Here is a 27696-nt window from a genome sequence, read left to right on the forward strand (position 1 = left end):
TAAGTTGCTTGTAAATATTGGTAGTTATTTGCAGTTTTTTTGGGCTTGTTTATGGGGGCCCCAAATGAATGTATTAATGTATTTGTCCACAGACCCCCATCTGAAAATATTTTGTGCCAGGGACCCCCTTACCAGATTTGTGTTCTTCAAGATCTGTGTGAAAATGGCAGATCTACAAGCTTGTGAGCTTGTAGACCAGTGTTTTTCAAATAGCTGATAGTTTAAAGCTTCTTTTGGACTTGTTTTCATAGACCTGGTTGCTTATTTCTCTTGCCAAATCTGGCAACACTGCCCTCATTTCCCCCCATATATATGACAAATGACAGGATCAATGAGTGAGGCACGAGGGCCAAACTAGTGTTAAGTAGATGTTAAGTAAGTTAAATTGTGCTAAATCATTACTAATCAAATAAACAACCTATTACTGGAGTTATATTAACACTCAGGGGTTTGCTGTGTAGGACACTTTGAGATGGGTTCAAAATAGATGAAGGATTTCATTAGAAGGAAGGAAGCACGCACATCCCCAAAAAATAATTCTGGTGCTGAACAAAAATGCATACATTAGAGAAAAGAGAAGTCCACACTCTGGTATCTCCCAGTAGAAATGTAATTATTACATTTTCTATTGGGAGCTACCAGTGTGCGGACTTCTCTTTTCTCTACTGCCCATTACAGACAGAGGAAAATACACACACAGCAAAATATAATGATAAATGTACTGTTGTAGACTTATGAACGTACATAGAACAATGGGTCAGTTAAATTAACACTCGGGATGTTGCTTTGATAATTGTCTCCGCCAGGCCGAAAGGCATGGCGAGAGAGTATGTTTTGCCCCCTGTCCGTCCGTCCGTGTGTGTGTGTGTGTGTGTGTGTCCGTCCGTCCGTCATTCTGTCATTTTGTGTACAGCTAATCTCTGGCACCGTTGGCTTGATCGCAGTGAAACTGTGCACACACACTCCCTGGATGCCAAAGCAGAACCTCTGCCCCAAATTTTTCAAATTAGCCTTTTATAGCGCCACCAGGAGGCCGCTTTTTGCAAAACACATTTCTTGACAGTACTCCTACAGATTTTATCCAAACATCACGCAAATCAGTACACAGTATTTCTATAGTCATGTGATAAACACGGATCTGTCCAATTTTCCATATTTCATCCTGATTGGCTAAGGTTGGCTTCCAAAGTTTGCAGGATTGCTCCGTTTTCAACAAAATGCCTCAAATCATGAACGCAGCTTGCGATTTCCGTGAGATTTCACACGCACATTCCCACTAGGCCGAGGAAGAAATGCCACTTGAAAATGTTCAAATCAGCCTCATGGTGGCGCTATAAATGGACGATTTGTGTTTTTAACTATAACTGCACCGATCTGCATGAAACTTTGCACGCACACTCCCTAGAGGTCAAGGAAAAACAACTGCCCTGCATTTTTCACATTTGCCTTTCATAGCGCCACCAGGAGGCCGACTTATGTAAAACACATTTTTTGATATTAAGCCTTCAGAATTTATCCAAATTTCACGCACATCGGTACACTTGATCTCTATAGTCATGTGATCACGATGGATCTTTTAACATTTTCATATTCCATCCTGATTGGCTAACATTGACATCTAAAGTTTGCAGGAGTGGCCCGTTTTGAACAAAATGCCACAAATCATGAATGCAGCGTCCGATTGAGGTGACACTTTGCACGCAGATTCGCACTACATTGAAGAACAAATGCCACTCTTTTAACATTGCCCTATTATAGCGCCACCAGGAGGCCATTTTTGCAACACTTTTCTCTTTTATATTACTCCTACAAATTCAAACATCATGCAAATCGGTACACATATAGTCAAGTGATCAAGATGGTTCCGTCCGATTTTTCATATTCCATCCTGATTGGCTAATTCCGAACATTGCTGCCCCACAATAACCTACCTGACCTGGCGGAGACCTGTGCTCCGAGGAGCACTTTTTCTAGTTAGAAATGTAATCACTGCAATTAAGTTATGTAATGATAATGATGATGATGATGATGATGATGATTTGGCCTTATTTTTGTAATTCTCAGTAAGTAGATGAATAGAAATGGAGAGGACAAGGGAACAAGGGAAACAGGTCACATATTCATGTGTTCCTAATGAGTTGAGTGAAATATCTACATATTCAAGCAGGTCAGATATTCCTGATATGAGTATAGTAAGATATACTTTATACATAGGATGCATGCATGCCTGGTTAGAAGAAATACAAATGGAATGAGGCAGTTAAAATAGCAGCAGATAGTAACACACATGTATGTAAGGTGCAGCAATAGAATAGTAACAGACATAGAACCTCTCTGCATAGTCTCATGTGCAGGTGACGTGAGACATCATTTGGCAGCATATATCAGGCGTGTCAGTAAAAACATAGGTGGCAGTTGGAGTACAGCAGCAGAGCGCCCCCTACAGCAGTCTATTCATAAAAGTAATCCTGCGTGGGGGTCTGTGTTGTCAGGACCAGTGTTGCCAGATTTTGTGCGAGAAACAAGCAACCAGGACTCTGAAAACAAGCCCAAAAGAAGCGACTATATATAGGCCACATGAACACTTTGAACCTATATATACATCTGCTATTTGTTAAAGCAAATCTTGAAAAATAAATGTTTTGGAAACAGTCCATGGCACAAAATATTTTCACATGTACATGTTAATTTGGGGGGGGGGGGGGAAGTTTGAGAAAGCAATTACACTTTAGAAACAAGCCCAAATAAGCTCTACACTTTAGAAACAAGCCCAAAAAACTGCAACCCGCAACTACCAATTTTTTTACAAGCAACACTGGAGAAAAACAAGCCCAAAGTTGCTTATAATAAGCAGACAGGACAACACTGGTTGTCAGGACAGCCTGGCGATTTTAAAAAGTTCCATTTGGAGTCTTTTCCCTTGTGTCAAATAATAGTGTAAACACTTGAGATTACCATTATAGAAATAAACACTGGATTCAACAAATTGAATACACCATTATTATTCAATCCAAGTACCCATTGTTATCGTCGCTGGATCAGTGAGTTACTTATAACTCGGTGAGCACAAACTTGTCACACAAATGATTGTTAGGATTTCACATCATAGCTTCATTTTGTATTTTATGAACAAGTAGATTCAAAAGAAACCAATTTCAAAGTTGTAATCAAATACATTTTCTACATCAATGCGACATCAAGAACTCTAATCAAAGTTTTATTACACGCAGGTAAACAAACCGAGAAAATACAATAAAGAAAGAAAAAAAAGAACAGGCGAGCCAACCCTCAAATAACCACTCACACCAGACATTATTTACCACAGGAGCATTCATTCTACTCTTTCTATCCCCATTGTTGGAAGTAAAGAAAGTCAAGTTTGTGAGGGTTCTTTTCAGATTGGGCATGGGGGAACATGGAAGATGCGCTGTGTAGATGGAGAGTCTATCCACAGGTGGTCCGTAATTCTCTACTGTAATTGCCTGGCAAAGTGTATTAAGGGTCAGACCACTCATCCACTCCGTAGGGGTGGACGAGAGAAAAGGTTGAGTGAGGCAGAAAAACAGGACAGATAACATGACGTCCCGTTGTGAGACGATCCTCCCGGACACTTACAATACACAGAGGAAGAATTATTATTGTGTATGCTGAAAAGGAAAATGCCTTTGACTGAGGCTTTTAAGGGAAACTAATGAAGATGATAGTGGAAGATGGAGAGACAGACTTTTAATTCACTTGAAATGTCATAATTGTGTCTTTTAAAGGCAGGTGCGATGGGCAATTTCTTCTGTTTGAATGGTTTGGAAATTGTTAGGAAACTGGACAGCCGGATAGTCGTGTGGAATCACAGAGAAAGCAGAAAGTGAGCTTGTAGATCTACCGATGTGTTCATTGCTTCTTCATCTGAATAATCTCAATATCATTTATTTACAGTTTCTTAATTTCCGTTTGTGTCTCTCTCTCTCTCTCTCTGTTTATCTATCTAGATGCAATGGCAACTCCATCTCCAGCCAAGAGCATGGGTGACCCTGGAATCACCCCACTGTCTCCCTCGCATACCCAGGTGAGGAAAAACTTCTTGTTCTTCTTCCTCTGTCTGGAGCCTTTGGTGAAGATGTGCCAAAAAACCTGTAAAATATTTATGCAACACAAGTTATTTATTTATTTGAACAGACGTGAAATATACCATACCGGGCCGTGGTACAGTATATTGTCATTATATCACACAACCCCCATAACAGTGTTATAATCACAATAGGCTAATTTCAGAAAGCCTGGGATGAGATATTGCTTTTATAAAGCGGTTACCAAATATGGCAATATGAAAATTATAGACACATCCCAATTAAAACAGTTTTCAATTAAGTAAGTAAGTCATTTTCAATTCACCAATGAATGGCGGTTGTCCTTTTTTAGCTGGACTTTTTTCATTCACCTTGAATGCTGTCATTTTGTCATTGATTATTATTTCTTGTGATAAATTGTGACAATTTGTAATGTTTTATTTTCTTAGCCGTGGAGAGATATACGCTGTACAAATATAGACTACATTGTCTAGATTTGTACATCTGTTTGTGAAGTAGTCATGTCTGTAACAGGTAGATCAATGTAAATATTTACCTGTCCGCGTGAACAATAACATTCATCTATTCTGATCCTGTCTTAATCATGTGTTCTGCACAGCAAAATCCCGAGTCTTTATTTATCCATTTGTAACAGTACACTCTGAGACCCAGCACTCTGGACCCAACGGTTCATTTGGTTACGTTTGCACTCTCTCACAGTTAAATTAACCCTAGGATTTTGCCGTGTATATGACAATAAAACAGCATGCAAAGAAAAATTAAGCCGATCATCATTTTACTGTGTCTCTCCTCAGCCAAATGACACAGATCAAGTTCCATCAGGACCCTCCTTCATTGTTGTCGTTGCCATTGACTTTGGCACTACATCCAGCGGCTATGCTTACGCCTTCACTAAGGAGCCTGAGTGCATTCACACCATGAGGTGAGCCAATGCTGCAATGCAGTCTCACTGAGAGAGAGAGAGAGACGGGGAGGGGGCGCATTGAGAGACACAGAGACAGACAGAGAGACAGAGACAGAAAGAGAGACGCAGAGACAGAAAGAGAGAGACAGAGAGACGGAGAGGGAGTGAGAGAGTGAGTGAATGAATGACATTGCATCAATATGAGTGAGAGACAGATTCAGACGAACCTCAGTTATATTTAGTGTGTAACAGTGGCCATATTTAATGTTTTGGTGACAGATCTAAGCATGGTTGGTGTAAACGGTATAAATGATATATAAGCTCCACATTAAAATCCAATAAAAATCTGGTAAAAACTAAACAAAAACATTACGGATTCATTTGGTTTCATTTTTACTGTGTATGAAACGTCTGTTTCTCAATTATATTTAACTCAGTTGTAGCATTTCCACTGTATCGTGTGCACTCACTATTGCTTGCATTTATGGTACAGCTTGAATTTGTGGTTCTTCCTTTGCACTTATTGAGTAGTTTCACACAACGAGAGCATCTGCTCAATTGTTAGCATGTCTGTGAAAATGAAAATGAGCGAGAGCATAGTGAGTTTAATGTATTTGAAGGTGAGGTCACGAGTAGTCTCGTGTAGCCAGACAGCTATTCCACAATCTCCAAATGCTATATAGAGTCTGGAACTACACCTCCAGAAAGCCTAGAAAGGAAGCTGTCATCTGTTTATCATTTCCATTCACGAAAATATATTCTAAAATATCTTTACATTAAAATAATGTATTTCCATTTTTGCTAAGCAGCAAGCTACATAGGCTTCGATTATTTTGATTTATATTTGGTTGTATTTGCACAACTTTAAATAAGACGAAACAGATGCGGGGAGGAGGCGTCACATCCGCTTTATCCCCGGATCATTTTCAGCGCTTCCGTGCTCCAGACTGTATGACGGAAGCAATTGAAAATTGTGGGATGCAACAGCCTGGCTCACGAGACTAGTTCACATGCAAGTAACTGGTGAAAAACTACTTGGAGTTTAGACACTTAAAACCCTATACTTAGTTGACCGGAGTGCCCTAGGGGTCTACACAAGGCCCCCTCTATTTTACCCTAAATATCTTCACCGAAAATAGCCGATCTACAAGCTCTCAACATGTGTTTGCGTTGCGACGCTTGAACGCTTTGTGGGCAAACATTCACTGGATGTTTGCCCCAGAATAGGGATGCTAAGGTTGGTTCATGTAGTTAAACACTGGCATGCCTGGTTCTGCTGTGGAATTAGCTGGTCTACAGCATTGAGAGCTTGGGTGTCATGACCCCAGAGGTCATGTCTTCCTCCCCTACGTGCCAGGCACCACAGGAGTCGGCAGCCATCACACTATCAAAGGCTGACAGGTGTTTCACTTTGACTTATTCACGAGTGAATCTTCTACCTCACAGCAGTGGTGGAAGAAGTACTCAGTCCCGTAACTCAGTAACTGTAAAAGTAGCAATACCACGAGGTAGAAATACTCTGTTACAAGTAAAAGTCCTGTATTCCAAATTAGAATAGAAAATTGCTTTTTCGAAAATGTAAAGACATATAAATGTCTTTAGATGCATAATGTCTGCTTGCTTCCTCAAGTATCATCACTAAAGCTATAGACTAGAGTCCATCGTCTGATTTGTAATTATTACCTGTGCAATATGTTGATATCAGTAATATTTCTTTTGAGGAGAAACTGTTTTCTTTCTTTTCAATAATGGACAGCTCTTCCTCTGAATACACATTTGACAACACAGGTGGTACAATGTCAGACATCAGTTGGGGAATACTTTCCACACATGGGTCATTAACTCTGACCATCAGATAAAAGTTGAGCAAGATATTTTCACTAGCGCTGCTAGACTTTCAGTTAAAACAGTTCCAGATCCCTCATATTATTTAGTTTGGACCGAGCCATTTGCAATCCAAATCCTTACCCAAACAATGGCTTCTTTGGATAAGCCCTCAGAACTGAGTTTGTTCATGTTGTGGTGGCAAAGGGACAATGTTTTCTATTCAATAAACAACCTTGAACCAGGCCGTTTAAACCCAAAGACATAGTAGTACAATAATAATAATATCTCAGATTTATATAGCGCTTTTCTAAGTACACAAAGTAGCTTTACACAGGGGAGAGAGAAACTAAAAAACAATCAACTTAAGAAATCACAATAAAATAAGTTTAAGATTAAAATAAATAAAAACAGACTCTATTGTACTATATGTCTTTGGATTTAAACAGCCTGGTTCAATGTTGTCTATTGTACATTTATAGGTGGCACCTTCATATTCGTAATTAGAGATCTTAGTGAAGAATTGTCAATTGCTTAGAATAAAGGATTTGGCTCATTTGATAAGACTACACAATGCTCTTGTTTGTGGTTTGAGCTCTCCTCAGCTGAATAAATGTGTCTGAATGCATTAGAGTGAATGGTGTATTTTCTTCATAGACTGGGACTTCACATTAGCATTCATCAGCTGGCCTCACTGGAAGGGACTACACAATGGCTCAGGAATCTGTCTGGATGGCTCAATGCTATAACTATAGAAAACCAACCTGAGTTGCTAATTACTTTTCAGAAAATGGCAGCTGGCTCTGCATTCCTTAACTCAAAATGTCCCTATAAAGAGAGCGTCCTCCAAAAAACATTCTCTGTAAGAAAATATATGTTAAAGAGAATAAATATGCGTGATTCACCACCCAGTTGCAACATTAAAATGTTGACTGTGACTGTCAGATGGTTGAATACATAGTCAGCCAGATTCCGGTCTTGCTGTTTACTGGTGAGGGGAAAAGGCATGCATTATTGATGTCCATTTCACTGCACTGTTCTGTTTATAGACTATTCTAGATTATGGCGATTCAAGCTCCACTCAAGTTATGGTAAATTGTTCATCTGTCATCATTACAATCAGGGCTAATTTACAGTGCAATTTGGTTTGTTATTGTTGGATCTATCCATAATAATATATTACATAGATATATAATATCTATAATGTTGTATCTAAGCCGGGTTGACATCAGGCTATAATAGCGTTCACTAATGACGACGATAACTATGACGATAACAACAGCACAACAGTATCTACAGCCCTTTCAACAGCACCACCAAACTGAGAAAGATAATAACCATTATTATTCACATTGACTAAAAAAGATTCTATCTCCAAATCTCCTGAATTGATTAATTTTCACAGCAGCAAGTGTCTCTTATCGAGACAACCACCATCGATGCACCTAGTGCAAATCCGGCACACTTTGTCTCCCAAGGAACAGAGCAAACGCTAAAAATAGCTGGCCTCCATTTGCACTGAACTATAGTGGAATTGTATTATCCTAGAAACAGAGAAACGGACTTCCTATATACCTTGTCGTATGACGAATAGTGAAAATAGCCGATATACGAGCCCACAACACATTGCATTTATGCTATTTTAGAAATGTTATTAAAAATAAATAAAAAAGTCTATTATGGGAATATAGATGAAAAATCACCAGGTTGAAAGTGGTTAACCACTTGAACCCCAGCATCCATATTCTGCGGGGAACATTATCCAAATAGCAGATCTACAAGCTCACCACGCGTCGCGTTGTGAGCTTGTAGATGTGCTATTTTTGGCGAAGAGATTTGTCATGAAAGTAGCCAAATACAGAGCCAACTCTGGTCCAGTTTACTAAGTCTAGAGGGTTTAAGTGGTCAATGTTAGGTGCATGGGGATGTGAGAAATGCGTCGGCCATTGGTTAAACTCGTCTGTGTCTCTTCTTAGGCGCTGGGAAGGAGGAGACCCGGGCGTGTCCAATCAGAAGACTCCTACTACCATCCTGCTCACCCCAGACAGGAAGTTTCACAGCTTTGGCTACGCAGCACGTGACTTCTACCACGACCTGGACCCCTCCGAGTCCAAACAGTGGCTCTACCTGGAAAAATTCAAAATGAAACTCCACACCACTGCAGTAAGAAAACACACGCGCACGCACACACACACACACACACACACACACACACACACACACACACACACACACACACACACACACACACACACACACACACACACACACACACACACACACACACACACACACACACACACACACACACACACACACACATACAGTATGCACAGTATACTTGTCGTGTAAGTATATCTAAAACATATGGATATCGACAGTACATACACACACTCCACTGTCATATTACTAAGTGACTCTCCACGGGCAATATAAGTTGATACTGCTGCAAATTCCCAGGTTTCTCTCCTCCCTGCCAAGTCGACAGCATTTCTGCCAGCAGCAGCCATTGGCTCATTCTACTGTTATTGCACATAATTTACCACTGGCATGCAGCTGGGCTTGGTGTGATCTGGACAGGCTATTAGGCTCTGTGTCCACCAAAGCATTTCTTCCCAGCTGAAAGCGGTAGGCTCTCGCCTAAAAAACGCTTGAAAATATTTAAACTCTCGGCAATCCGATAAGAACGCCACGCGTGAACGCGCAAGCGCAAAACACAAGTTCCGCGCTTTTTCACAGTGCTGGAGTTTCCAAAAACACGGCGCTCCCGCGTAATCAGTTAAAAACATACGCTGCGCTCTGGAAAAATTGTCTTTAGGCTACTACACTTTAAGGGCTATTTGCAGCATCCATCTACATATCTGCCATTTGTGTTGCTTGTAACACAACATTGACAATTGAAAAGATTCAAAGTGCATGGTTTTGGTAAATTTTGACTGACTTAATGTGGATTACCATAAATGTTTTAATCTGACTGACTGGCCTTCACACCAACGTGGTATTTTGTTCATTTAAATTAACTTTTACCCGTTGCATTTTCTCTGCTCCAATCAGAATCTGTCCATCAACACAGACCTTCTGGCAGCCAATGGGAAAAGAGTAAAAGCCCTGGATATATTTGCGTACGCACTGGCCTTCTTCAAGGAGCAAGCCCTAAAGGTAATACAAACAATAACAATGCAATAGGTAATGTAACCTTCATAACGGATGAAGGAACCGGCCCATTTTGATTATAATACGTTCAGGTATTGTAAAGTACAATTAGAATAAGTTCAGGTATATTGTAAAGTATATTTCATAATGTAAATAAAAAATCGTTATTTTCTTATGATAACATAAGGATGACTAACATACACCATACTGTAATTTGATCTGTGTTTGGTTTGGGCGTAGCAAACTGTATCAGAGCTCAGAGGGATTGAAAGCTACTTTTGTCCCCTGCAGGAGCTGAGTGACCAGACAGGAGGTGATTTCGACAACAATGATGTGAGATGGGTGATCACCGTGCCAGCCATCTGGAAAATGCCAGCCAAGCAGTTCATGAGGGAGGCCGCCTATAAGGTACAGGCTTCAATGTGATCATCAGATATGCACACGCAAACTTGGCTTCAAATTCATCATAATGTCCTTTTCTTTATTTTTTTTACCTTTCAAGAGCCATTCTCCTTTCAACATCCACCATTTAACCACTTAATAAACACTATACCTCACTGAGCAGGGTCCCCCAGAAGTCTATTCTTGGTCCAGTTTTTCCCCCCTCTACACAAAATCTCTTTGCCAAAAATAGCTGTTCTACAAGCTCACAACGCACCGCAAAACGACACGTTGTGAGCTTGTGGATCAGCTACTTTATTTTTGTTCACCCAGTACCCAGAATAGGAACACTAGGGTTCAAGTGGGTATAGGGACACTATCATGATTTTCTGCATCATCTCTATATTTGTGCTGTAGGGCACATCACATCAGACAGATCCGTCTTGATCACATGACTATAGAGATAATGTGTACCGATTTGCAGGATGCTAAATCTGTAGGAGTAATATAAAAAAATGCTTTGCAAAAATCTGCTTCCTGGTGGCACTATAATAGGACAATGTCAAAGGGTGGCATTTGCTCCTCAATCTAGCGCGAATGTGCGTGCAAAGTTTCACCGCAATCGGACGCTGCGTTCATGATTTGAGGCATTTTGTTCAAAACGGGCCACTCCTGCAAACTTTTAGATCTAACAGATTGATCACATGACTATAGAGATCATGTGTACTGATTTGTGATCTGAAGAAGTAATATTAAATAATGTGTATTACATAAGTCGGCCTCCTGGTGGCGCTATAAAGGCAGATGTGAAAAATGCAGGGCAAAGGTTTTTCCTTGGCCTCCAGCTAGTGCACATACAAGTTTTATGCAGATTGGTGCAGTTATAGGTAAAAACAAGATCGGCCTGTTATAGCGACACCATGAGGCTGAAAATTTCAAGGAAATCGCTGTGTTCATTATTTTCCAATAGCCATAGGGTTAAACCGATTTTTAAAGGGACCCCCTGGAACCCCCTCAAGGACCCCTAGGGATCGCTGGACCCCACTTTGAGAGCCACTGGCTTAATGTAATGGCAGCCATAGACCGTATGGGCGTGCCAGACAGTTGCTTGCCCATGCACTGCACTATTGAAATGTATGAACACAGCGAAAGGCCAAAAAAAAAGTCAATTTGCATTGTATCATAAATAATGTTGTTTCTATAGGTAATAATAACCATCAACAATTAACTGAAACACACTGCAAAAGTGTGGTTTTGTCCCTTTAAGGCCGGAATTCTTCTGATTTGAGGTGATGCAGCGTGAAAACGCCATCTACTGTTAAGACTGTTGTACTGCAGATTAGATTAAGTGATGACTGGGCATGATTTCCTTTACCACCCTGCTTTGCTGGCAGCAGCTGCTGCTACACTATGATAGATTGGAGAGAGAGAGAGAAAGAGAGAGAGAGAGAGAGAGAGAGAGAGAGAGAGAGAGAGAGAGAGATGGAGGGAGGGAGGGAACGAGAGGTGCGGCACCGTGAGCTGCAGTGCGAGGCACTAATCAAGATTCACCCTCATACACAGCATGTACACGCACACACGCACGCATGCATGCACACACACGTGTGTGCGCGCGCACACACACACACACACACACACACACATACACACACACAGACACTTGTATACAGAGTTTAGTGCTCATATATACACACACATTCATCACACACCTGCAGCCAGGCAGTTGCCATCATCCATCACACTGACCTGCAGACTGTCGTAGAGGACACGGGAAAGAACCAAATGAAAGAAGGGAATGCTTAAAGAAAATCATCCTGGGAGCCTGTGTGTGTGTGTTTGTTGCAGAAGACAAACCAGTGAGAGTACAATACATTGCACAGTATCCCCTCTCCCCTGTTTCATTATTTCACACTAAATGAGATTTTGCCCAGCAACGGTATCACACGGCCCTCACCATAACAAATCACAGAGCTCTGTGTGTGTGTGTGTGTGTGTGTGTGTGTGTGTGTGTGTGTGTGTGTGTGTGTGTGTGTGTGTGTGTGTGTGTGTGTGTGTGTGTGTGTGTGTGTGTGTGTGTGACTACGTCTCAGTAAACCAGGGAGCAGGCGGATGGGAGAGAGAGAGAGAGAGAGAGAGAGAGAGAGAGAGAGAGAGAGAGAGAGAGAGAGAGAGAGAGAGAGAGAGACACATATGACTGGGGTGGTCATTGAGTGTCCCACAGGGGGATGTGTCTGGAGGAGTGTGTGTCCGTTTGTGCCTGTGCTCACATGCGTGTGTGTGTGTGTGTGTGTGTGTGCAGTGTGTGTTGGGGACAGTGTCAAGTATATGGTGGAGTCTCCCGTCGATCCGACGGATGAGTAGACATGCAGTCATTTCCTTTTAGCGTGGCTCCTCATGTGGGAGCGTAGCCCTATCCCTGGGACACACAGTCTTCCACAGATACTGCAGGGAGTTTTGTCCTGTGTTGAGGTGAGAGGTCCACGTGTCCTGCGGTCTCTCTTGTCTTGGATTGATGCCGCTCTTGCCTGTTCGAAAGTCTCAATGCCTTGGGTAACTTGATGCCTCCACCCTTCCCTGTCGGTAGCTTTATCCTCCCATTTTGCTGCATCAATTTTGCAGCTCCTGAGGTTGGCCTTCAGTGTGTCTCTGAAGCGGAGAAGGGGTCTTCCCAGGCCACGCTGCCCACTCAAGTAAATACTCAAGTACTCAACAAATTTTGAAGAACATTGTCTTTTTAATATCAAATGCATTGCTGTATTGAAAAAATATATTAAAATAGTGAAAATAGCAAGCTTGAGTCCCAAGAATGTGGTGGGAATTCCTTCCTAGGAATGTGGTGGAGTCAAAAGTACAATATTCCAATTTGAAATGTAGCAGAAAGTCATGTGCTTGCAAAAAAAAGCAAAAAAAAGAAAAGTAACCACTTCAACACCAGCGTCCATATTCTGGGGGGAACATTAGCCAAAAATAGCAGATCTACAAGCTCACAATGCGTTGTGCTTGTAGATCGGCTATATTTGGTGTAACTCAAGTCCAGTTCTCTAATTCTACAGGGGTTTAAATGGTTAAGTACAGTACTCAAGTAAATGTACTTAGTTACTGTCCACCACTGACGTGTGTACAGACAGACAGACAGACAGACAGACAGACAGACAGACAGACAGACAGAGCGCTACATGGGTGTGGCAGCCTGTCTGCTGCTCACGGTCTCACTCTCACAGGGGAACAGAGGAGGGTGTGGTCAGCTGTTGTAAGACTGATGATGATGATGGTGCTGGGGGCCGGAAGATGGTGATGAAGAGAGAGGGGGGTGGGGGGGGGACATGGAGAGGAGAGGTAGAGGACAGGTGATGGAGAAGGTGGTTGTGTGCGTGCATGCGTGTGTGTGTGTGTGTGTGTGTGTGTGTGTGTGTGTGTGTGTGTGTGTGTGTGTGTGTGTGTGTGTGTGTGTGTGTGTGTGTGTGTGTGTGTGTGTGTGTGTGTGTGTGTGTGTGTGTGTGTGTGTGTGTGTGTGTGTGTGTTTGGCAGCGAGAGGGGAGAGGGTGGGAGGGGAAACAGACAGAAAGGAGGCTCTTTAGTCACCTGATATCTGCAGAGGGAATAGAGGCAGGGTGAGAGAGAGACCAGAGAGAGCTTGGGGGGGAGGGGGGGTTGAGAAGAGTGGGCAAAGAAAAGAAAGCGGATCAAAGGGGGGAGATGAGGAGGGGTAAGAAAAGGAGGGGGGAATGAGGAGGAGGAAGGAGGAAAGAGGGAACGGGAGAGGTGGTGAGAGAAAGGAAAGCAAGACAGAAAAGATTAATGCTTAATTCATGCTTCGTCGTCGCATCAGCGACACGATGCAGTGACTCAGCATCAGGATGCTACAGTAGCTGGATGTATTCATGGCATTCTGGACAAAGGAATGGAACCATCCCAGGAACCACTGTGTTCTGTTCCCCTCAACCGTTCAGTCTGTCATCCTCTCCTCTTCTCATTCTTTCTGTCCATGAAACTCCTATCCTCCTTCACTGACTGGCTTTACACACAATGAATTTCTTTCTTTCTTTCTTTCTTTCTTTCTTTCTTTCTTTCTTTCTTTCTTTCTTTCTTTCTTTCTTTCTTTCTTTCTTTCTTTCTTTCTTTCTTTGAATACATGTCTGTTTATTTATTTCTTGCATCCATCCTGTTTATGTACCTTTGTATCTTTTCTGTCTATATTTTTCTTTCTCTGTCTTCCATTTTCCTTATCGTGTATTAAAGCTCTCATAAAGAAATGTATTGTCTCCGCCAGGCCGAAAGGCATGGCGAGAGAGTATGTTTTGCACCCTGTCCGTCCGTCCTTCTGTCTGTGAACAGCTAATCTCTGGCACCGTTGGCCTGATCGCAACGAAACTTTGCACACACACTCCCTGGATGCCATTTCCGAACCTCTGCCCCAAAACTTTCACATGGGCCTGTTATAGCGCCACCATGAGGCCGATTTCTGACCTGGCGGAGACCTGTGCTCCGAGAAGCACTTTTTCTAGTTTTGATTTGATTTATTTGTCTTCCATAAACAGTAATATTAACACGTACAAGTGAACTGTGTTTTATGAGTAAATGCATGAAAGAACCTACCACAAAGCCAGGAGTTATTTTAGCCAGATTTGAAATATGAGAACGTTTGGGATGTCAACTTTAATAGTAGCGTGTGATTTATAGTAACTGTTGTAATTTCCTGTTGGATTTGAACTCTCGTACTCCAAAAAGCTATGAATCATTTAGTAATACTCTGAATTATATCTCGAGTTAATGGTTGATGTAATAGTTGGTTCCCCCACAGTGGTCTTTGGCTTTCATGGCATATGGTTCTTTTTAATGGTAGAGAGGTACATTGTATGTAAAGTATATACTGTACACTGTATATACTGATTATTATTTTAACTCTGACAATGGAGTGAAAGTGTACATGAAAATCATCTTGCCCCCTCACTACGTCAGTAAGTAAGTATACTGGGGAACTTGTCAAACTACTTGGCATACTTTTTGAAGATCTTTTCTGAAAAGTGATTTCAGGCAAAAACCTGAATAGACAGATGCTAAAGTAAGCCAGCTGGAGTTCACAGATGGTCTGAAAGCATTTGACACTCAGTGGGGGGTCACTTAACAAGGAAGCTCCAATTTACAGGAAGGTGGCACTCACTTTAGGAACACATGCTTATATGTGCTTATATTTCCTGTGATGCAGGACCGGCCAATAATTGTTGGCTGTGAATATGAGACACTGTCCTGTGGCCAAGAGCCATGGAATGAAGACATAAACCTGCCATGGTCTCCTCCTTGAGACGTAAAATCCAGATCTGTTGCATAGATAGTGAATGACAGACTAGTTTTCTGACTATTTTATATCAGCATTTTCGCTGAACCAGGAAGCATTATATTATTATTATTATTATTATTATTATTATTATTATTATTGTTATTATTATTTGCAGAAATCCCTGTCAGTACCGAGTCATTCTCTATCAATGGAGCAGATTCATGTGGTTTCTGCCTTTGGGACAGAGTTGTTGATGCCAGCTAATTGCATTGCATTGCATTGTTAAACCATAGGAATTACAAGTTGAGTGGTATTCCCATTTCATTCTTAAAGGTTCTATGACATTCATTTTCACTTTTTTTAATTTTTTATGTTTTTTGGGGGGTTTTATGACCTCAATTACACCCAAAAAAACTGAACTTTGAACATTCAGTGGATTTTATTTTTTTAATTTTTATAATTAGGCTGAAAAGTAATCTGGGATTGGCACCTTGACTTTGATGTCATAGTCACTTAATCCCACCCCCTCTCCTCCCCGCCCCTCCCCTATCCTTTCCTTTGGGGGGGCGGAGCAGAGGCAATGATTGACAGGCAAAATCCCTCAACAGCGACACCCGTAGGCAAAGATTACTTTTGACATTGCAGTTGAAAAGGCTTTAGAAATGTGAGAGAAAAACACCTGCAATGGCTCACTGGAGTGGAATTTTCAGTTAAAACTTTTTATACACGTTTTAAGGACCATGACAAAGACTTTTAATGTGTAGTAAAACTGAATGTCATGAAACCTTTAAAGGACGACTTCACCCATTTTCAACCTATCTTCATATAATTGGTCCTCACTAATGCTCATTATAATATGGTTAAATTTTTGTCTCTGTGTCTCAGAGGAGGGCTGTGAACAGATCAGAAACCCGCCTACCAGTGACCTCATCGATGGGGAATCCAAGCTAATAGAAACTGCAGGCTTTCTATTCCTGTAAAGTTACCATGCTATAATGGCAGCCATTGTTCCCGCGTTAATAAAAAAGTTAATTGTTTGAAAAAGAATAACCTCCCTAACGATGAAGTGGACCTTAAAGGCTTGAACTGACTAAACCGTCCCTGGCTGCATGGCGTTGTGACATTATGCAGTTCTGAGCAGAAAGGGAAACATGTAAAGTAAGAGCAGGAAATAAAAATGCATTTCCTGTGTGTCCTGACTCCTGTGTGTCCATTTCTCTCCTCTGGCAGTCTGGCCTGGTCTCCCGCGAGAACCCCGAGCAGCTGATCATCGCCTTGGAGCCCGAGGCGGCCTCTATCTACTGCCGCAAGCTCCGCCTACACCAGATGATTGACCTGGACACTCGGACCACTCAGAACGGCCTCAGCCCCACTGACAACGTGGGAGCAGGGATGACCCAGGGTAAGCTGCAGGCACAGCGGCTGCTGAGGGATGCTAACCCAGCATATTTTACCAGTGTTTAAAACTGTTATATTATAATCGTTCATAGTCATCATACCTCAAAAGTGTCTTCATTCATAGTGTTTTCATGCTAATGTTACGCTTCATTGTGTACTCTTTAAATCACTCGCCAAATATTGCAAGTAAAGACTTTTATTGAAGTATGTATGTTGACATTTGAATGTGCTATGTTCCCTCATTTTGAGTCTTTCATAATGGAATAGTTTCTCCAGGTCATGGTAAACACACTATCATTTTCAATGCAGTCTCCAAAATGCATGGAATCAACCTGTTTGTCACCCTATACATCACGTTTCAGTATGTTTTTGCATTCATGGAATGATACTTTGATTTTCACAACATGTGCCTGGATTTTGTCGTTGCAAGCATGGTTATATGCGTCTATTTTTTAAATGGTCCGTTATGGACTCAATGACATAAATGATTTGCCAGCATGTGAACCAGCAATGGTAAATCCATTATCCTGCTCATGCTTCCTTTTTTTCCAAGTTTCATCTATTTTACTTTACCCCCCTCATATTGCTGCTATAAAGCACAAATTGAGAAGTTCATTGCTCTCTCACCTCTCTTCTTCTCGATGGAGGATGAGCAACAATGAAGCATTAGCATCCACTTGCATGAAAAATAATGTATACATTTTTCTTTCTAAATAAGGCTTCAAGGGATATTTCACTTTCAAACATGTTTGGGGTCATTTTAACTACCCAGGCTTTTGTGAGCACCCCAAGTTGCTTGATTCAGTATTTAGATATTTGATATTCATTTTATCAGACACGCCCTTTTTTCCTATACAAACCCATTGTAACTTCAAACTCCATTTTAACCATGTTAGATTAATTTAAAATCTTTTATTTTTGGGAAAATGAAAGAAATCTAATATAATAATAACATGAAATAAATTAAATGAAAAAAGTAATTGAAAAAACATGCCCCCCTCACGTATTAGGACAATATCAGTCACCATAACCAAGGACGGGTGTTTTCATTGAATCTATCATAGTTAAAATGGATTTTGATAAAATATAAAATATCTAAATACTGAATCAAGCAACTTGAAACCTGAAAGTGAAATATCCTTTTAAGCACAAGGTAGTGAGTAAAGGTTATATTTTTTTGTCCGTCAAAAGTACACAGCCATTTGAAAGACTGTACTTACTTCACTTTATAGCCCCATCCATGAAATGGAAATTACGTTTACTACTTAGGCTTTGTATTTTGAAAGGCACATCAAGGAGCTTTGTGCAACATTTTTACACTCATACAGTTAATTGATATATGGAGACTGACATCGCTGACACATTGCTTTCACATACAGTTCAATAGATGCATTGATCTCATGTGAGGAGGAATCTGGCCTTTGTTTATGTCCTTCAAAGAAAAAAGGGTCATTTATCTGAATTGACTCGCTCAGAACCAGAAAACTGCTACTAGGCATTTCAGGGATATAATTAGTGTGGTTGCCCGAATAGGCGTAACGCAGAATCGCGGGGCCTCCCCGCGGGAGTTTCACGTACATGCATGCGCGTGCAGCGAATTCGGTCTAATTCGGGTCTAATTCGGTTCTATTTGACCAATATAAATCAACTTTTTTATTTTTTTTTGCTGTAAAAATATTTGTATCAGCGCAGGCGGGGCCCCCTCTGCTGGTGGCCCCCCTGCACTGCATCACTTGCTACCCCTCCGTTACGCCACTGGCAACCAGACTATAGTAATAGATGAACTTTATTCTTTCTTTATAGATAAACTTTATTTTGCCGTGCTTCTCCTCCCACAGTTTTTTTCCCCACACTCGTGCCATATATCAAATTGACCGGGTTCATCGGGAATCGATGGCTATCATTTTACTAAGAGATTGGTTGTATGGTTTACTTGATATTGATTTATTAGTGCATAAAATTTCCCCATCCACTTTTATGGGAAAATGAAAAAACTCCCATTCAAGTATTTTTCTCTCAGAAACCGTAAAGGCTAGAGTTACAAGACTTTGAGGGGAGGTTCATAGTTTATTGCCAAATTATTAATAATATAATCACACCAGTCGACCTCATGGTGGCGCTATAACAGCCCACTTTACCTTTTGGCCTATAACTCTTGAACCGTAGGTCGTAGAATAATAAAATATTCCCCTGGATTCCTTGGGTCATGACGCAACTCCCCATATAGGCCACGCCCATTTGCGTCAGGATAGATTTTTTGCCATTTTGAATTTTCTTCAAAACACACTTTTAGCTCCTCCTCCCACGTATTTTGTCCAAATCTCACAAAAATCGATACACATGATCTCTGGACCCATGCAATGAACCTAACGAAACGTCCGGTCAATCACAAATTGGAATCACATGTCAAGGGTGGTTTACTCAACAAATCCCCAAAAGCATTTCCACTTTGATCCATAGGGGGCGCCACAAATGCACAAAACGTAACCGTTAGATGCAAAAACATGATTTTTGAGGGGATCACAATGAAACGCGAGTGATCTCAGGAGTGACGTGACTATATAATTGTGCCGTTACATTTGTGGGAGGGGCCTATTTCTTTAGTGGGAGGGGCCTATTTATCAAAATCTAAACGGCACGTATCACGAATCATCGAATCCGAATCACCGAATTCGAATCGCACGTCGCGCGGCCTCCGAGGGTATTCCTCCCGGCGTATCCCTCGAGTCCCGGCGGCGGCGACCCGGGAATGGCGTCGGCGCAACCACACTTTGCAATTTCCCAGAATTGCGACGCGTCTAGTTGATATAAAGAACGATTTTGAATGGGAATTTCACTTTCTAAAAGAGTTGCAATAACTTGACAGAACCTTCAGGTAGAACATAATTGCTTTATTTCTCTTCACATATCAAGAAAAATACATTGAATCAGATGAAGGAGGCAAGGAGTCGCGTGAAATTGCTGAATGTTTGTTTTCTTCTGACTTAACTCTTTCACTGCCAAGAGTATTTTCATAAAGTACTCCCCCAGTGCCAGCAATTTGCGTTTTCTTTTATTTTGTAATTTTGTAATTTTTCATTCAAATAAATTATCTGATTGGGGTTTTAAACCCATAATACAGTTCTACCAGTAGAGAGCAACAAATCGACACATTGATGACCTCGCTGGCTCACTCGCCCCCTCCCAAACAGGCTCACGTCACATCCGGTCATAACCGGATGTTGACATTTTCGACAATCGTTGATCGGGCTAAATTACGATGTGATACACGACTACGATGATTGATCGTCACCCAGACCAAAGAGAGTAGACGTGGACCTCTCCGTTCGTTTTTTATACCGTGTGAAAAACCGTGACTTTCCCTATTCTGGCCGAAAATGACCGCGGGAAAAAAAATGAGAACCGGAAACGGAATCTGCGTCATGAAACCGGAACCCAATGAGTCTGAAGGAGTCAGGAAGCGAAAGTGATCATGAAAAATAAACAGAATAGCGCGACCACAGTCAAAAGTAAAAACTCTGGATTTCTCGTGCTGGCAGGGAGGGTACTCGGGAAAAACTCGGGATATCTCGGGGCGTGGCACTGAGAGAGTTAAGAAGTTTACTAGTGACCCTGCCACTTTCCCCATAATGTTGCATGTTGTGAGCTTGTAGATCAGCTATTTTGTTACTCAACCAAATCTAAATCTGGCATCAGATCAATGGTTAGAAGTGATTACACTTCTAACCATTTTGCAGTCTGTTGGCAGCACAAACCATTAAGCGTGTAAAGCCAACATTGCTGACATGAAATTCTGACAAGAATATCACGTACAACAAAACACATACAACATATTTAGGGTTGCAGACAGTCAATCATGAAAGGTTTTGGTGTGTAAACACAAGCTAGAGTATTAGTAGAGAACAGTATAGTTACAAACATTTATGCAACCATTCTGACTGCTTTTTGTAGGAAATGAAACATTGCTGTTGCTATTAATGCTGGACACCCTCAAGCTGTGTGCAGCTTTACATGTTCATGGCATGGGGCTGGTTTTTACCTCGTAAGTCATACGATCAAAGCAAATATGCTATTCTAATTGCTTCCGTCCATGTTAACTGGTTGTCTAGCTATATAGTGCTACAGGCTGTGGACATGTTTTTACAGCAGATTCCATCTTCGCCTTTACTTTGTTAACTCTATAATGACATGTTTTGGCTTTACTCCGATTGGATGATTATGTCAGTTCAGGCTTCAGGCTAGGAGTGTGTGCTGTAAGCACAGCTTGTAAGGCAGGCCGAGTTTGTTTGATGTTTAAATGCATCTGTTATTTCTGTAGTCTGTAGAGCACAGTACATATTTGCTAAACGTCAATAGCTCTCTTCCGATTCCCAAAGACAAAAACGAGAATACTTAGGCTAGAATCCATACTGATAATCATTATCATGAGCTGCTGTTGATATATTCCAAATGGAAGAGCAGAGTAGCATGTTGCGTTGGTCTCTAGTCAAAATGGTGTTGCTTAAATACAGTACACCTTGATTTGGAATGAAGTGCCATAATAGCCTACTAGTTCTCCTCCACACAGTATCTAGGAACATATATGTCTGTGTGTCCAGTACATTTTCAAACAGGATGCTACAACACATTTTCTTTCCAGTCCTGGTCTTTTTTTGCGATGCAGGAATTCCACAGGAAACTACATTATGCCCTGCTGCTGCCATTTCCATCTGACACTAACATTCTCACACACCCTCTCCCTTAACACTTTTGACCCAAAATGTGATTCCCGCCATGTTATTCTACTAAAGTACTTCTGGTTTGATGGTAAAACATGTGGTACATACAGTCTTACCGAAGATCAGCTATTAGATATGATGAGGCCTCTTCTAACTAAATGGTAACATACAGTATATAACATATATATATATATATATATATATATTATATATATATATTTTTGTAATTTATATTGAGCACTATATTGTATAAAGCAGGATGTTTTTGAAGTGAATCATGCTTCATTCATTTCTTAGTTTTAATGTCCCTGTTAGGCCAGTGTTGGTTGTGTGTTGACGTAATGCTAACAATGACAGACCTCTCTCATGCCCTCCCCAAAGCTAATGAGAGTCGGAAAATACTCTTTCCTTTTCTGTATTGTTTCCCCTGTTTGGGAGGAAATGTCCATCTAACATCTTCTGCGATGCCGTAATCCTCTTTACTACCATGTCTTCCTGTTGTTAGTCAGTGATAAAGAGGTCACACATTAGTCTTATGTCATCACGGTTTTGTCTGTCGTAAAAGGCCTTAAACCTTTAGCTAACTTTTTGTTTCACTAGTCATATTTCATAGGCACATAAAGGTATGAACATTTTCTGAGAATATCTTTTAATCACTAGCCACAGGAACCGTTAGCAAGAACCAGTTATAAAGTATACATTTTTGAATGAAATTTCACAGTGGCAGTGACAGCGTTGTCGATATGTGACCACATTGGAGCCTTGCTAATTCACCTCCCAGCCCTAACACCCCTCCCACCCCCCACAGCACTCTGAGCACCATAGCGCAGCCTGTCGCTTGCCCTCAGCGTTGACCATATTCCCAAGGCGGCCATTTTGCTATTTCATAAAGCCTATTGTATGATGTAAGAACAAAATGGCCGCCATATGAATATGGTCAATCATACACACACAAGCCTCACACACACAAGCGCTTCTGCCTGCTGTCACACTCACTGGGACATTCTCTCTCTGTCAATAACCAGCCAAGGAGCATGGCCGACGCAACCGCCAGAGCCGCACCTTTTTGGTGGAAAATGTCGTAGGGGAGCTATGGTCGGAACTGGAAGAAGGTAGAGTTTTTCTATTCTTTTACTCCCATTTCACTCTGCTTTTTCCCCCTCCCTCTTCTTTATGGGGTAATTGCTCTTGCTGTTTCCTATGCTGCCAATCATCAAAATTTGACGTTATTGAGTGGGGCAGCAACCATTTTGATGTCAACTATTAAGAGCTTATTGACTTTCATATTGGTCACTGATTGTGTGACATCTGTTGGTTGATCTGAGTGTTGCAAGAGTTAAACTCACTGCAGTAACTAATTGAATATGGCATTTGGTCTTCAAGTTAACTACTTAAACCCAGTATATACTTAGTTGACAGTCCCCCAAGGCTCCATACTAGGCCCCCTCCTTTTCTCTCTCGACACTAAATATCTTCACCGAATATGGCCGATCTACAAGATCACAACGTGTTGCGTTACAACGCGCTATGAGCTTGTAGATTGGCAATTTTTTGCCGAATGTCAACCCCAAAATAGGGACGCTAGGGTTCATGTGCATTAATTATATGAATTAATTATTGAAGAATTAACAAGGACCTGTCTTTAGAAGACTACTGTTACCTAGCTGTGAGGTTCAGGCAATAGAGAAAATGTTAAAGTTATCTTAGAAATGCACGAAACGCACGCAACTTAGATGCTATAATGCTATCTGGCACCTAAGGTTGCAATACCAACCCTTGACAGCCCATTCATTTAAACCGAAAAGTCCTACAATTGTATTAAACAACGTTAAACTCACCAAGATTGCAGCTGTACGGAAAGCTTCTGTCAAGTCTTTGTTTCATAAAAGTCCACCGTAGACATGTTATGACCTACTTTGTGTCAATAAATTCTCTGTAGGTGATTATTGAGTGTTAGAGTTTGGAAGCGCTCGTCAGTCCTGTGTATCACCTGTTTCGTAATTGCACTTAATGCAAAAGGCAGCAGGACGTTGCGTTGTTGAAAACAAGTGCTTCCAAACTTCCAACACATAATCACCTGCAGGGAAGTTATTGACAGAAAGTATCTCAACATTTCTACGGTGGATTTTTATGGGATTTTTTTTGACTGATACAAAGAGGATAACCCAAGCTTTCTGTACAGCTGCAATATTGGTGAGTTTGACGTAGTTTAATACAATCAAAATCAGCCTTTTCGGTTTCAATGAATGGGCTGTCAAGAGTTGGTTTTGTAGATAGCATTATAGAATCTAAGTTGCTTACAGCTAGTGCGAGTGTGAATTGCGGCGGCACAGTGTCGCTGCTGTGGCCTCATTTGCGTGAGGTCTCTAAACTCAAGGCTATTAATTGGCATCCACCTGACTGACCAAACCATGAGCCAACCCACATGAGCCAAATCCTTCATGGTAAAAATGTTCAAAACCTAAGTGATAGAAAATCTAGGTCAACAATACTTTTTTGACTGGTTGGAGAGTTTCTAGAGCACTGTGTCACAACAACTCACAGTCCCTCGAGACTGTTCCTAAAATAGAAGCAGTGTTTTGGTCAAAAAGCACCAGATGTTGGAAGACAGAACAAGAAATCATGTTGAGAATGATAAAATGACTTCATTTATGTAACTAGACCGGTGACACACTCACAGATTTCAGTTTCATGTTTCAGTTTCATGAATTAATAGAAAGATGTTAGATGCCAAAGAAAAGAAAGATGGATGGCTTGTTTCTGAGCCACTGCACTTTACTATTTGTAATTTATTTTTGTGTGTATATGCGTGTGTACGTAGGTGACCGTTATGTGGTGGTTGACTGTGGAGGAGGAACAGTTGACCTCACTGTCCATCAGATCCGTCTTCCAGAGGGACACCTGAAGGAGCTATACAAAGCCTCAGGTAAGCGTTCTGCTGAAGATCTCCATTTCCCTCGCTCTGTCTCTCTTTATTTTCTTCTTCAATACAATGAATTGAGTTCACACCATGTCAATTGAGCCATACAGTGTACTGTAAGCTGATAGAGACTTGCATTCCCATTCTCATTCTCTGCATAGGTGGTCCCTATGGCTCCATCGGGATTGATTATGAGTTCGAGAAGCTCCTGTGTAGGATCTTTGGTCAGGATTTCATTGACCAGTTCAAGATCAAGAGGCCGGCCGCCTGGGTCGACCTGATGATTGCGTTTGAGTCTCGGAAGAGGGCAGCGGCCCCTGACAGAACCAACCCCCTCAACATCAACTTGCCTTTTTCCTTCATCGACTACTACAAGAAGTTCAGGGGCCACAGTGTTGAACATGCCCTGCGCAAGAGCAAGTGAGTTTGTGTGTGTGTGTGTGTGTGTATGTGTGTGTGCACGCGCGTGTGCATTTTGTTGACGTCATGCAATGTTAGGTGAAGATCTCAATTCACTGCTGATGAAATTTTGTGTTTTACCTACTTGCATGCTCCTACAGTGGCAGTTAGAATGAATTTACCAACAGGGTATCTATGCCTATGTCTATTCCTATCCCAAGCAACAAAACCAGAGTGTTGGCTCTGTCTCTTATAATAAGAGACAAACAACATTTTATGTTAAAATCTAGTCCTATATTTATCAGAGCAATGGTCACCAAGTTATGGCCATTTGAAGTGTTGTAACACTGCTGTAACACTGCTGTAGCGCCATAATGTGTATTCTGGGCAACTTAGGTTTTTGGTTTGACTATTCCCATGCTAGGCCCCTGAACAGTGTTTTTGGCAAGTTTGGTGCGGAAAGGAGCAACTTGTGGCCCCTGTGGGGGGGGGGCCTGACACAGTAAGCTGTGGGACACACGTGGTCCCTGGTGTGACTCTTGTCAAGCCACACCTCTAAACAGTGTTCGTGGCAAGTTTGGTGCGGATCGGAGTAATGGAGCACCTCGCAACCCATCGTCAACCCACTAGGCAATTTTAACAGAGGATGCCACTGTTATTTCAGTCTGTTTTAAAACAGATGCTGAGTTTTAGTTTGATCTACAGTATACATCTGTATTTCATTTGATTTTATTAAGGATCCCAACCACCTAGTCTTCCTGGGGTCCACATAAAAAAACATACAAACAAATAAATACAGTTGCAAATACAAATTTATTAAATTTCAGTACTCAACACACAATACATATTGAAACTAACAAATAAGATGGCTGAAAATACATGTGAGAAAAGAAACAGAAAACAAAAAACAACTTTACAGTGTTAAATCAAATGCAAGATTCTTTTTAAAAGTGAATTTACTGTAAATACAGCAGAGGTTTTGTGGCAGGTTATTCCAAAGTGATCTATAAATAAAAGATCTGCTTAAAGCATTGGTTCTTGGACCAGGTAATTCAAGCTGTCCATTACTGGAATCTCTAGTGTTATGATCATGCACAGTATTACTATAAACAATTTGTGTATGTATAGACAGGAGTTGTACTGCTCATGACTGACTTGAACAGTACAAGTGTATTAAAAGACAGCCTATTCTCAACTGTAAGCCAGGAGAGGCAGGCCTTGTATTTTGTGGTATCTCGTTTTATTGTTACGTGTCAGGGACATGTACTGTATTTGTTTTGTTGGCTGGTTTATATGGCAGAAACCGCCTGCAGTGGTGCACAGAATCCTCTGATTCCTGACTGTAAATGTCTGTCTCATTGTGCTGAAAAACCCTGGGAGGGATCAATGCGTTCGCATGTGTTGCACAGACTATGCACACAAAACACAGACCAAGGATCAGAGCAGATGGATCTTATAGGCTGTTTTCAGTATTTGTGCTTGAGAGCAGTGCCTAGAAAACAGATAGGCCTGTAGAGAATGGCTTGAAAGTCTGCTGCATGTAAGCAATACCAAAAATGTATTGTACTTCATTCATATCTTCCAGGGAGAGCCCATGTGGATCGATCCACATGGGCTTTGAGACCTACTGTACTGTATTGTAGGCTTGTACATAAGGTTGTTTGGTTTATACAGTAAAGATGAAATAATCGGGCAAATGCATTTTTTCGTTATTATGGGTCTGTAATTATCAGAGCATATAAAAACGTCATACACAGTTTGTAATTCACCCTTTCAGAGTACACAGCAAAGGATAGTTAATTAAATTCTGAGAGTATAAAAAGGTCCCTTTTTAACTCTCAGGGTGAAATGAACACTCTGGATTTTACTCTGTATAATAATGTAGCATGAGCTACCATTACTATCATGCGTTAATCTTAATTTAAATTTCTAATCCAAAAAATGTCATCTTCCTCTCCTCCCCTTTCCTCGTCTCCCCTCCCTCTCTAGTGTGGACTTTGTCAAATGGTCCTCCCAAGGGATGTTGAGAATGAATCCAGATGCTATGAATTCCCTCTTCAAGCCCACCATTGACCACATCATCCAGCACCTCAGTAAGCCACAGTCCTATCCAGTGACATCATCAGTATGAACGTTATATCATTGCTGTCAGGCAGAAACCTTGTATCTCTATTTATCAACTTTTTATGTTTTCTTTTCGGAAATGAATGCCCTACTTGGTCATACTACACTACAGTGTCACACAAAAGTAGCAAAAATAGCCAATTTACAAGTACTTGTAAAATATGTACAGTTACAGTAAACAGTTAAACTAAACTTCCATTCATAGGAAAATTGTCCAGAAGAGAAATGGGGGTAATAATAACTGTTAAAAGCAGCAGCAAACAGAATGGTGTTTTAAAAGGCGATCTAAAAGAACTAACTAATAGTATTAAATATAGGTGTTTTGAAAGGCGATCAGAAAGGGGGGAAATAATAACTGTTAAAAGCAGCAGCAAACAGAATGGTGTTTTAAAAGCGATCTAAAAGAACTAACTAATTGTATTAAATATAATAATTGCGTCGCGCAATTGTTATAGATAGATAGATAATATAGCCTGTTCTCATAGCTTCAGTGCGGGGCGTGTTTGTGTGGA

General features: G+C 41.1%; 1 protein-coding gene across 2 annotated transcripts in view; it reads left to right on the forward strand.

Moving 5' to 3' along the window:
- hspa12a (heat shock protein 12A) overlaps positions 1-27696 on the forward strand; it is a 45703-nt gene that overhangs the window by 14071 nt on the left and 3936 nt on the right. Inside the window, exons 2-11 of one of the 2 annotated variants that reach the window (XM_080450054.1) lie at positions 3987-4063; positions 4880-5007; positions 8790-8976; positions 9868-9972; positions 10258-10374; positions 16856-17027; positions 22767-22853; positions 24563-24667; positions 24823-25081; positions 27050-27153. In XM_080450054.1, coding sequence (XP_080306180.1) covers positions 3987-4063; positions 4880-5007; positions 8790-8976; positions 9868-9972; positions 10258-10374; positions 16856-17027; positions 22767-22853; positions 24563-24667; positions 24823-25081; positions 27050-27153 — 1341 coding nt within the window. The remainder of the gene's footprint in view (positions 1-3986; positions 4064-4879; positions 5008-8789; positions 8977-9867; positions 9973-10257; positions 10375-16855; positions 17028-22766; positions 22854-24562; positions 24668-24822; positions 25082-27049; positions 27154-27696) is intronic. The other variant, XM_080450055.1, reaches the window with a different exon arrangement.

Source organism: Gymnoscopelus braueri, assembly GCF_963280865.1.
Source record: "Gymnoscopelus braueri genome assembly, chromosome: 14".
Classification (NCBI taxonomy): Eukaryota; Metazoa; Chordata; class Actinopteri; order Myctophiformes; family Myctophidae; genus Gymnoscopelus; species Gymnoscopelus braueri.